This window comes from Meles meles, chromosome 13 (assembly GCF_922984935.1).
Source record: "Meles meles chromosome 13, mMelMel3.1 paternal haplotype, whole genome shotgun sequence".
In the NCBI taxonomy this organism is placed as follows: Eukaryota; Metazoa; Chordata; class Mammalia; order Carnivora; family Mustelidae; genus Meles; species Meles meles.
In genome coordinates, this window is record NC_060078.1 from 52,561,295 (window position 1) to 52,574,286 (window position 12,992).

A 12,992-nucleotide genomic window follows, 5' to 3' on the forward strand; every position below is an offset into this window, starting at 1 on the left:
CAGTAACTGTCTTTTTCCAGTATATTTACAACTTAGATATTATCAGAACTTTCTAACCAATATGTAGATGAAGAGACAGCGATTTGATATCCACAGGCTCCATGTTCTCAGAGTGGAGAGGGACAAGTATTACACACTATTCTACTCATGCATAAGGTAGGGTATAGAGAGGCATACCCATTTCTTCTCACCCTAGGCTTTTCCCCTAAATGAGCTGAAACTGGAAACAGCAGAATTAATTTGTGCTGAACTGAGGAAAGGTTTTCAGCCTTCTGAGTTCTGGTCTTCTTAACTTAGATCCTGGCATATTGGCTGTCATCAAATAATTCCAAAAGAGGCAAAGTTTGTCTTTCATGCCTTCTCACCTCTTTCCTTCTCTTCTCTCCCCTCAGTGTTTTCCTGTTGCAATTTGGTTTTGTTTTTAAAACTCCTTTTTGTGTGATTCAGTTGTTTTATTTTACTTATTTAAAGATTTTTTTTAAGTTTTTTTTTAAGATTTTATATTTAGTATAGTGCTTGAATTTACAGTCCCAAGACCGAGAGTCAGATGCTCCACCCACTGAGCCAGCCCAGCTCCCCTCAATGATTTTAGATATGTGCAATTATCACTGCAACGTAATTTTTAAAACATTTTTATTTCCTCAAAAAGAAACCTCATGCCCATTAGCAGTAATTCTCCATCACTCTCCCTCCCATACCTAGTCCTATGTAACCTCTAATCTACTTTCTGCCTATAGATTTGCCAGTTCTGAAAATTTTATATAAATGTGACCAGTTTCTTTCACTTAATATTTTTAAGTTTCTTTCATATTGAAGCTTGTTTCGTTACTTCATTCCTTTTTATTGCCAAATAATATTCCATTTTATGGATATGATATGTATATATTATGTGGATATATCACATCTTATCTGTTAATCAGTTCATGGACATTTGAGTTCTTTCTGCTTTTTGGCCTTTGATGAATAATACTGCTATAAAAATTCATGTACAAGTTTTTGTGTGGGGCATATGTTTTATTTCTCTTGGGTTTATACCTGTGGATAGAATTGCTGGATCATATAGTAACTATTTTTAACTCTATGAGGAACTGCCAGACTGTTTTCCAAGCTGGCTCCATTGTTTACATTCCTAGCAGTAGTGTATGAGAGAACTGATTTTTTTTACATCCTTGCCAATGCTTGTTATTAACTGACTTTGATTGTTCCCATACTAGTGAGTGTGAAGTGATATGTCATTGTAGTTTTGACTTGAATTTTTCTGGTGACTAGTGATTTTGAACATCTTTTCATGTGTTTATTGACCCTTGGTATATCTTTTTTGGAGAACTGTCTCTTCAGATCCTTTACCCATTTCTTCTTTTTTTGTGGGGGGGGACAGAGGGAGAGAGAGGGAGAATCTTAAACAGGCTCCATGCCCAGTGTGGAGCCCAGTGTGGGGCTTGATCTCACAACTCCTGAGATCATGACGTGAACTGAAATCAAGAGGCAGACACTTAACCACCTGAGTCACCCAGGCTCCCCTAGATCCTTTGCCCATTTTTTTTTTTTTTTTTAAATTTATTTGACAGAGAGACAGCGAGAGAGGGAACACAAGCAGGGGGAGTGGGAGAGGGACAAGCAAGCTTTCCGCTGAGCAGGGAGCCTGATGCAGGGCTTGATTCCAGGACCCTGGGATCATGACCTGAGCCAAAGGCAGACGCTTAACGACTGAGCCACTCAGGCGCCCCTCTTTTGCCCATTTTTTTTTTTTTTTTTTTAATCACAGCTAGGCAGAGAGGAGGAAGCAGGCACCCCGTGGAGCAGAGAGCCCGATGTGGGGCTCGATCCCAGGACCCTGAGATCATGACCTGAGCCGAAGGCAGAGGCTTTAACCCACTGAGCCACCCAGGCGCCCCTCCTTTGCCCATTTTTAAGTGGGACATTTGTTCTTTTAATATTGAATTGTAATAGTTCTCTATATATTTTGGATACAAGCTCCTTAACAAGGTATTTCATTTGCAAATATGTTCTTCCAGTCTGTGGTTGTCTTTTCACTTTCCTGGTGGTACCCTTTGAAGCATAAAAGTTATCAATTTTGATTTAGTTAGATTTATCCCTTTTTCATATCCCTTTTGCTTTTGGGGATCACACCTAAGAAATCTTACCTAATCCAAGGTCACAACAATTTACCCCTGTGTTTTCTTCTAAGAATTATATAGCTTTAGATCTTACTTTTAGACTTTTGGCTCATTCTGAGTTATCTTGTTTATATGTGTGTATGTTATTAGGCATTCACAATAATTATTTTGTTGCCCTAGCACCATTTGTGGAAAAAACTATTCTTTCCCCCATTGAATTGCCCTGGCACTCTTGAAAATCAGTTGACCATAGACAGTTTTATTTCTAGACTCTCAATTCTATTCCATTGGTCTATGTATCGGTCCTTTTGCCAGTACTACACTGTCTTGATTACTGTTGCTTAGTAGTAAATTTTGAAATCAGGAAGTGTGAGTATACCAACTTTATTATTCTTTTACAAGATTGTTTTGGTGATTCTTGGTCCCTTGCATTTCCATATAAATTTTGGGGTCAACTTGCCCATTTCTGCAGCAAAAAAGACTCAGCTAGGATTTTGATAGTAATTTTATTGACTCAGTAGATCAATTGAGGGAGTGTTACTTTCAACAGTATTAAATTTTTAGATCCACAAACATGAGGTGAGGTGTCTTTGTGTTTGTTTATTAAGATCTTGTTTCATTTCTTTCAGTGGTATTTTGAATTTTTCTGTAGTTTTCAGTATATGAGTCTTGTACTTTGTTAAGTTTACATTTAGACATTTTATGCTTTTTGGTGCTATTATAAATGGGATTTTAAAAATTTTATTTTCAAATTGTTTATTGAAAGCATTTAGCAAAACAGTTGATTTTTGTATACTGATCTTTTATCTTCTAGTCCTGCTGAACTCATTTGTTCTTTCTGCTAGTTTTTACAACTTAACCCTTTGCATTAAGTAATGGAACTTGATGAAAATAAACATTTTTTTTTTACTGTATTAAAAGGTAGGTTATTTTTTAAACGTATTAAGTATTTTTTAACTAAAAGTTAACTGTTTCCTTTTTTTTAAGGTATAGTGATATTTCCTGTGAACGATAGAGTCTTGTAAATAATATTAATAATTCCAAGTTGTTCTATATAAATTTTTATGTAAAGTCCCAATAGCTGCTAAATTATAAATTAATAACAAGTAAATTTGTATTTCTCTGTTCTGGCTACTTTGAACAAACATATTTTTGGTATAACTATTTTATCTTATAATTTTTTAAGGTGTTGATATATTTAAGGAGTACAAATTGGGATACCCGGATTGCAGCAGGACAAGCTGTTGAAGCTATAGTGAAAAATGTACCTGAATGGAATCCAGTACCAAGAACCAAACAAGGTGCTTTTAAGTGGTAAAAATAGTTTGCAGTAAAAATCTACCTATAGAATTAACTATACATTTTATATTTTAATAATTTCAATTTTAATTTAAAGGCTTAATTTTTTCAGATACAGTTTTTCAGTGATTTTCACCATGCCTTTTTTTTTTTTTTTAAAGACTTTGCTACAGAGTGTGTGTGAAGGGTGGGGAGGGGCAGAGGGAGAGGGAGAAACAGACACCTTGCTGAATGCAGAGCCCCATGTGGGGCTCAGTCCTAGGACCCTGAGATTATGACCTGAGCTGAGCCACCCAGGTGCCTCTTCCACCATGCTTTTAAATAATTACTAGATAAACTATGTTTTCATATACATACATATTTTTTAAATCAATCTGTTTTATTTATTTTTTATTAACATATAATGTATTTTTAGCCCCAGGGGTACAGGGTTTTCATATATATTCTTAAAATTATTAACTGTACAATATGCTTGATTTAAAGAGATTATTGCTTCTCTCAGGAATTTATGTCTTAAAAAAAGAAACTAAACCAGTGCAGTGTAAATATTTGAAGCAGTGTTTTTTTCTTGTTGCTGGGGGAATAGTGTAATTATTTTCTAAATTTAAGCACATTTATGTATGGGTATTTGAAGGGGTCTTTAGTTTCTAATGTTTCCTTTAGATGTCTTTTATTATTTTTATTTCTGACTGCCTGAAGTAATATTTAAAAATGAACATATGCTTTTAAAAATTTGTAAAGGTATACATTTTAATTAAATGAAAAAAAAATTTTCTTAAGATTTTATTTATTCGTTTGTCCAGAGAGGGTGAGAGCACAAGCAGGGGGAGAGGTAGGCAGAGGGAGAAGCAGGCAGAAGGAGAAACAGGCTCCCACCTGAGCAAGGAGCCCAATGTGGAGCTCAGTCACAGGACCCTGGGATCATGACCCGAGCTGAAGGCAGACACTGAACTGACTGAGCCACCCAGGCATCCCTAAATGAAAATTGTTTTAAAGATTTCGTTTATTTGTCAGAGAGAAAGAAAGAGTGCAGGAGGGAGCACAAGTAATTGGGGTGTCAGGCAGAGGGAGAAACAGGCTTCCCCCTGAGCATGGAGCCTGATGTGGGACTTGATCCCAGGACTCTGGGATCATGACCTGAGCTAAAGGCAGACACTTAACCTACTGAGCCACCAAGGCATCCCTTAAGTGAAAATTTAATATGGTGCAACCTGATTTCATTTTCTTTTTTTTTTTTTTTAAATTTTTATTTATTTGACAGAGAGAAAACACAACTAGGCAGAGAGGCAGGCAGAGAGAGAGGAGGAAGCAGGCTCCTTGCAGAGTAGAGAGCCCGATGTGGGGCTCAATCCCAGGATCCTGGGATCATGACCCGAGCCGAAGGCAGAGGCTTTAACCCACTGAGCCACCCAGGCGCCCCCTGATTTCATTTTCAAGTCACTTTGATAACATCACTTTTATCATACATTTTAGCTTGTCTAAAATTTTTGCTTTAATTATTTGGCACCTATTATTTTGAGAGACTGTTAATTTGTCCTCTCTCAAATAAAATACATAACCAGAAGTTATAACTTGTTTTAGAAAGGAGCTCTTTCTTTTTTAGCTTATTTTCCCTGCTTATATTGGTATATGGAGATATTAGAACTAAGATTCTTTTTATAAAACATTAAATTAGTTAAACCAGCATTGAAATTTATGGTAAGGTTGCTTGTCATCACTGAAAAAATTAAAATAATTATAGTTTAGTTTAATAAATGGATTATATGCAAGTACTAGCTAAATAAACTACTAAGTGAACAAGGTAATATATTTAAAAATTTATAATGGCATAACCTTTTTTGGGGGGAGGAATGCAAAACATTTTATGATACTTTAAGGCCTCGGATGAATATATAATTTTAGCAATTTACCAGGAGATTTTAATTTGCTCATATTATGAGGAGTCCTCTTGAATGAATAGTTGCTTCATATCATAGATACTCCTTAGGTATAGGGACAAATGATGCTTATTAGCTTTTATATGAATAAATCTGTTTGTTTTCCAAATTAGTGCTATGATGAACTCAGTCTGTTACCTTGGTAGTATTTTCAAACAGTTAAACAGTAAGTGGATGTGCGCCTGGGTCGCTCAGTGGGTTAAGCCGCTGCCTTCAGCTCAGGTCATGATTTCAGGGTCCTAGGATCGAGTCCCGTGTCGGGGCTTTCTGCTCAGCAGGGAGCCTTCTTCCCTCTCTCTCTCTCTGCCTGCCTCTCTGCCTACTTGTGATCTCTCTCTGTCAAATAAATAAATAAATAATCTTAAAAAAAAAGTTTTAAACAGTAAATGGAGATATGTATTTTAAAGGTTTTATTTATCTATTTGTCAGAGAGAGAGAGAGAGTGCATGCACACAAGCGCTCATTTTAAACCCATACAGAGAGCAGCAGGCAGAGGGAGAAGCAGGCTCCCCACTGAGCAAGGAATCTGATGCAGGACTTAATTCCAGAACTCTGGGATTGTGATCTGAGCTGAAGGTAGATGCTTAACTGACTGAGCCATCCAGGCGTCCCAATACAATATAATATTTAGCAAACATTTCAATATGGGATCCATTTCTTCATAGAATAATGTGCTTTTGTAATGAAAAACAGCTATACATACACCCAGCGACATTCTCATAGTTTGTAAAAGAGGAACCACCAATTAAATAGTTTATTCATAAATAAGAGCTGATCATAAATAAATCCACAATAGCTTTTCTACTTCCTCTGCCTTTTACGTTCCTTAGAATGTTACACGCCACACCAGGTAATGCTAATTTCTTTCATTCTACACTTTGGCTTTATGATCGAATTAAATATTTTTCAACCTCATTTAGAATCTGCTTCAGAAAGTGCTGTGGAAGATTCACCTACTACAGATCGATTGAATTTTGACCGATTTGATATATGTAGATTGTTACAGCATGGGGCATCACTTTTGGGATCTGCTGGTGCAGAATTTGAAGTACAAGATGAAAAATCAGGTATGTGGTAGTCCTATAGAAGGAAGTCTGAAATGTTTGTGTTCGGGCTGATTTATCACTTTGTATGCTACATATCAGTCATGCAAAATCTTAATAGATGTTACAAAATATAATTTGATAGACATTTCCTCTTTTTAATTGAATATATACCATAATCTATAAATTATTAATAGTTACATATTAGTATTTCAGCAGGCATTTTATTATATAATAGAGAAATTATAAAGTGTACCCCAAGAGCCTGGGTTGAGTAGATTTTAAAAGCCGGGATTAGTACAGTTTTTGATACTGTTTTCATAATTCTGGACATTTGAGAGGCTTTATGACAGCTTTCTTTTTATCATGTGTTTTAAAAGTTTAAATAATTGGATCTCATGCTGGTGACCAGAGCAAACACTAAAAATAAAAAGATGAATCTTGGATAGGAAATCGTCCCATTATCTTTAAACTTATAGAATCCATCTGGATATAAAATAAATTTTTTGGCCATTCAGAATTGATGCCTTGAGTAGAAAAAATGATGTTTTTAATGGGTTTCTGTAAGTAAGTTGCTCTTTTGACTAAAACCAAAACAGAACAGTTTTGGTTGCTAATAAAATCAATTACTCAGACACATCTGTCTAGCTAAGTTAATGAAATGATCACTCATTCATCTTAAAAAAATGTCAAACAGTTATTTACTCTTGCTTAATATGGTTTCTATCAAAGGATCTCTGGTTAACCTCAGAACAACATAGGTTGTTGAAATGTGCAGGTCCACTTATGTGCAAATTTTTTTCGGTAAATACAGTACAGTACTGTAAATGGATTTTCCTTATAATCTTAATGTTTTCTCTAGCTTAGTTTATTTTAAGAATATAGTATGTAATGTACAGATATGTGTTAATTGACTATGTTATTGGTTTTTGATCAACAGGAGGCTATTAGTTAAGTTTTGAGGGGGTCAAAGTTATACACAGATTTTCAACTGCTTTGGGTGTCGACGTCCCCAATCTCCATGTTGTCCAAGGGTCAATTGTAGTTTACTTATTTTGGGGAAAGAAGAGGAGAATTTGGTTAAGTTCCAGAAAAGCATAGTTTTTCTAATAAGGGAGGTAGAAGTCATTTCAGAAACTTTCTGATTTGAAAAAAATTATCTCTAAACAGTAAGTTTTGTTTACTGATTTTACTGTTGTACTCATATCAGAGATCATTGGCCCTTATCCAGGAGTAAAAGTCAGTGTCACCATTGTCACTTAAAAAAAAATGTATTTGGGTCTTATCCTTGAGATTCAGATTTAATAGCTCCGTAGAGAGTTCTAGGACATTGTATTTATTTAATTTTTATTTTAATTAAAAAATTTTTATTTAAATTCAATTTAGTTAACATATAGTGTATTATTAGTGTCAAGGGTAGAATTTAGTGATTCATCAGTTGCCTATAACACTGAGTGCTCAAGTGCCTTCCTTAATGGCTGTCATCCAGCTATCCCACCCTTCCCCCCAACTCCCTTCCAGAAACCCTGTGTGTTTCCTGTGGTTAGAGTCTCTTATGGTTTGTCTCCCTCTCTGTTTTTATTTTATTTTTCCTTCCCTTCTCTTATGTTCATCTGTTTTGTTGCTTAAATTCCACATTGTAAGTGAAAACATGAGATTTGTCTTTTCTCTGACTAACTTAAGTCGCTTAACATAATACCCTCTAGTTCCATCCATGTCATTGCAAATGGCAAGATTTCATTCTTTTTGATGGTTGAGTAATAATACATTGTATACATACCACATCTTCTTTACCCATTCATCTGTCGATGGACATCTGGACTCTTTCCATAGTTTGGCTGTTGTGGACATTGCTGCTATAAACATTGGGGTGCATGTGCCCCTTTGGATCACTGCATTTGTAGCTTTAGGGTAAATACCTAGTATAGTGCAATTGCTGGGTTGTAGGGTAGCTCTATTTTCAACTTTTTGAGGAACCTTCATACTGTTTTCCAGACTGACTGCCCCAACTTGCATTTCCACCAACATGTAAGAGGGTTCCCCTTTCTCTTCATCCTCACGAACCTGTGTTGTTTCCTGACTTGTTAATTTTAGCCATTCTGGCCAGTGTGAGGTGGTATCTCATTGTGGTTTTGATTTGTATTTCCCTGATGCCGAGTGATGTTGAGCACTTTTTCATATGTCTGTTGGCCATTTGGATGTCTTCTTTGCAAAATTGTCTATTCATATCCTCTTGGGCTCTTTCCATATTTTGGCTATTGTTGATGTTGCTGCTTTAAACCTTGGGGTGCATGTGCCCCTTCAGATAATTATGTTTGTGTCCCTTGGATGAATATCTAGTAGTATAGTTGCTGTAGGGTAATTCTATTTTTAACTTTTTGAGGAATCTCCGTACCGTTTTCCAGAGTGGCTGCATCAATTTACATTCCCACCAACAGTGTAAGGGTACCCTTTTCTCCACATCCTCACTAACATCTGTTGTTTCCTGACTTGTTAATTTTAGCCATTCTGACTGGTCTGAGGTGGTATCTCACTATGGCTTTGATTTGATTTGTATTTCCCTGATGCCAAGTGATGTAAACAGTTTTTCATGTGTCTTTTGGCCATTTGTATGTCTTTGGAGAAAAGTCTGTTCATGTCTTTGCCCATTTCTTGACTGGATTTTTTGTGTTGGTTTTTTTTTTGGATTTTGAGTGTGATGAGTTTTTTTATAGATCTTGGATACTAGCCCTTTATCTGATATGTCATTTGTGAATGTCTTCTCCCCTTCTATAGGTTGCCTTTTGTTTTGTTGACTGTTTCTTTGCTGTGTAGAACATTTTAACCCTGATGAAGCCTGAGTAGTTCATTTTTGCTTTTGCCTTTAGAGATGTGTCTAGCAAGAAGTGGCTGCAGCTTAGGTTGCAAGGGTTACTGCCTGTGTTCTCCTCTGGGATTTCGATGGATTCTTGTCTCACACTGACGTCTTTCATCCATTTTGACTCTGTTTTTGTTTATGGTGTAAGGAAATGGTCCAGTTTCATTCTTCTGCATGTGGCTGTCCAATTTTCCCAACACCATTTGTTGAAGAGACTATCTTTTTTCCATTGGATATGCTTTGTTGCTTTGTTGAACATTAGTTGGCCATAGAGTTCAGAGTCCATTTTTGGGTTCTCTGTTCTGTTCCATTGATCTCTGTGTCTGTTTCTGTGCCAGTACTATACTATCCTGTTGATTACGGCTTTGTTTACAGCTTGAAGTGTAGGACATTGTATTTAATAGAAAAAAAACTCTATGGGTAATTAATACATAACAAGGATTGGGAACCCCAGTTTTTGGGCAGCTCAGGTTTTAATGCTGTTAAGTTGCAGTTTGCTGATTAGTGCTCATTTAAAATTCTCTAATATTAGATTTTCTTTCCATGTCTGTTTATCTTTGTTTCCTCATACGTGAAGGACACATACGTGATTAGTATAGGTGCTAGGCTGATTTTCCTTTGCAGTTGTATAGGTTATTTCCTCTTTTCCATGGAATGAGAAGTCTGATTTTGGGTTCTGTGTGCATGTCATGGGCTTGTGATCCAGTCTTCACTTTTGGATGCCTCGTGTTTTTCCCTCTGAGAGAGCAGTCTTTAAAAAAAAATTTTTTTTTTTTTTAAGATTTTATTTATTTGACAGAGCGATCACAAGTAGGCAGAAAGGCAGGCGGGGTGGAGGGAAGCAGGCTCCCTGCTGAGCAGAGAGCTCGATGTAGGGCTTCCTCCCAGGACTCTGAGACCGTGACCTGAGCCGGAGGCAGAGGCTTAACCCACTGAGCCACCCAGGTGTCCCTTAAATATTTTTTTTAAGGTTTTTGTTTTGTTTTGTATTTTAACACAGAGATAGAGAGTACAAGTAGGCAGAGAGGCAGGCAGAGGGAGAGGGAGAAGCAGGCTCTGCTGAGCAGGGAGCCCGACATGGGTCTCCATCCCAGGATCCTGGGATCATGACCTGAGCTGAAGGCAACCATTTAACAGACTGAGCCACGCTGGCACCCAGAATTTTTTTAAATAGCTTTATTGATATATAATTCACATACCATACAGTTCACCTATTTTTGAAGTGTACAATTCAGTGGTGTTTAATATATTCACAGATACATGTGGTCAATTTTGGAGTATTTTCCTTATCTCAAGAAAAAACCCTATATCCTTTAGCTGTCAACCTCTGACACCCTACTTCTCTCCTTCCAGGCCCTAAGCATCTGTCTCTGCCTGTTCTAGACAGTTCTTATAAATGGAATTATCTAATATGTTTGTTTTTTTTTTAAGAGTATTTATTTATTTGACAGAGAGAGAGATCACAAGTAGGCAGAGAGGCAGGCAGAGGGGGAGGGGGAAGCAGGCCCCCTGCCGAGCACAGAGCCCCCTTCGGGCTCAATCCCAGGACTCTGAAATTATGACCTGAGCCAAAGGCAGAGGCTCAACCCACTGAGCCACCCAGGTGCCCCTAATATCTGATCTTTAGTGACTGGTGTTTCTCAGGTTTATCCACCCTGTGATATATATCAGTGCTTATTTCATTTTGTTTCCCTAGATAGTTTTTATTACTAGTTGTATCAATTTTTTAATTGTTGCAGAGTATAGATAACATAAAATTTACATCTTTTTTTTTTTTTAATATTTTATTCATTTGACAGAAATCACAACTAGGCAGAGATGCAGGCAGAGAGAGAGAGGAGGAAGCAGGCTCCCCGCAGAGCAGAGAGCCCGATGTGGGGCTTGATCCCAGGACCCTGGGATCATGACCTGAGCCGAAGGCAGAGGCTTCAACCCACTGAGCCACCCAGGCGCCCCAATAGTTAAAATTTTTAATCAAGTTTGATCTTCATTTAGTAGAAAACTTCTTAAACGTGATTTAGAGGAAATGCATTTCTTTTCTGTTTACAGGTGAAGTGGATCCTAAAGAGAGGATAGCACGCCAGCGGAAACTGTTACAGAAGAAACTTGGTCTTAATATGGGAGAAGCCATTGGAATGAGTACTGAAGAACTCTTCAATGATGAAGATTTGGATTATACTCCGACTTCAGCAGCCCTTGTAAACAAACAACCTGTAGGTAAAATCTTTGGCTGTTCGATTGCAAGTAATAACACAGTGGTTTTGGCTCATTTTGCCATGTAATTGCAGTTAAAAAAAAATGTTGTTCTTCTGCTCATTGCTGCTTGTGCCATCATAATTTAGTATCTTCTCAAATGGATTTCTAACATCAGATTTTTTTTTTTTTTTTTAAGGTCTTATTTATTTATTTGACAGAGATCACAGGTAGGCAAAGAGGTAGGCAGAGAGAGGAGGAAGTAGGCTCCCTGCTGAGCACAGAGCCTGGTGATGCACAGGGCTTGATCCCAGGATCCTGGGATCATGACCTGAGCTGAAGGCAGAGGCTTTAACCACTGAGCCACCCAGGTGCCCCTAACACCAGATTCTTAAGAGACAGAAGTTCAACCTACATTGCAGACTCTTGAGTTGACTGTTAGATAAAAGCTGTGGGGGATCTTTTAGGAGTCATTGCTGTTGAGAGATCCTCGTTGCTTTTTCCTTTGTTTTTTAGTGGGAAAAAAAAAAGTGAATGCTTTGAGAGTGTGGAAGATAATAAGGGCTAGTATGATGATACTAAAAATCTTTAGAGCTATGACTCTTATTCTTTTATTTGAGAAAGTAACAGACATGATAACAAGAACACTTTCAAACAGTGCAGAAAAGTATACAATATGAAGTAAAAGAAGTTTTTAATTATTGACACCCATGTCCTCATGCCGCACAGGGAACCCTTTATAAATTACTTGTACATATATACACGAGTATATGTGTCTTTTTAAGCCATATTTACCTTTTCCCATTTCATATAGCTGAATATATCAGCATATACAGATTGGTTATACATTTTTTTGATAGCTTCATGCTCTGTTGTTGTATTGGCTGTACCATAACTTTGCTCTGTATTCCTCTCTTTTCTCTATTCTTCCAATTTCCACTGGATGCCTACATGCTGCTTCTGCCCTTTTCTTTCTTTCTTGTTTTTTTTTTTAATGTCCCAAACTATTTAAGCTCCAGTAAAAGCTATGACTGTCTCCTCAGAAAAATTCACATGCAAGTGAAATATTACCGTTCAAGGGGTTTGGTATTCTTTCCTCTTGCCCCTGCAGTATCTTTTAGGGTTTCCTAGTCCTTGTTAGAATTCCTGCTTTGTAGTCATGAAACATTTACCTTCTCTTTCTTTTGACCTTTGCCTTTGCCTTTATACTAGTTATTCTCTAAACTATCAGATTTTGGTAGCTTTTTTAGGGTTAAGGGAGTATGTGTTGATGAATAACTTTTGCAGACAGGAAAATAATTGGAACATTTTAAAGGAAAAAAGAGTATAAAGAGGCAGAAGATATAATGACATTAGGAAGGAACAGAGAGAAATGGGGTACAAAGGGAAGCATAAGGTGTAAATAAATAAAGAAGACAATAGAATAAAGGAGGGTGAAAATGTAGTAATGTGATCACAGTGTGGTAATTGTATGCTACAAAAAAAAATGTGGGCGATGTATATTAGAGAAAATAGGCTATAGACGGGAATAGTTGTCTATGGGGTG

General features: G+C 36.9%; 1 protein-coding gene across 1 annotated transcript in view; it reads left to right on the forward strand.

Annotated features, from left to right (window-relative positions):
- BTAF1 (B-TFIID TATA-box binding protein associated factor 1) overlaps window positions 1-12,992 on the forward strand; it is a 101,655-nt gene that overhangs the window by 16,454 nt on the left and 72,209 nt on the right. Inside the window, exons 3-5 of the mRNA XM_046026898.1 lie at window positions 3,304-3,418; window positions 6,274-6,420; window positions 11,303-11,466. Of these exons, the coding sequence (XP_045882854.1) occupies window positions 3,304-3,418; window positions 6,274-6,420; window positions 11,303-11,466 (426 nt within the window). The remainder of the gene's footprint in view (window positions 1-3,303; window positions 3,419-6,273; window positions 6,421-11,302; window positions 11,467-12,992) is intronic.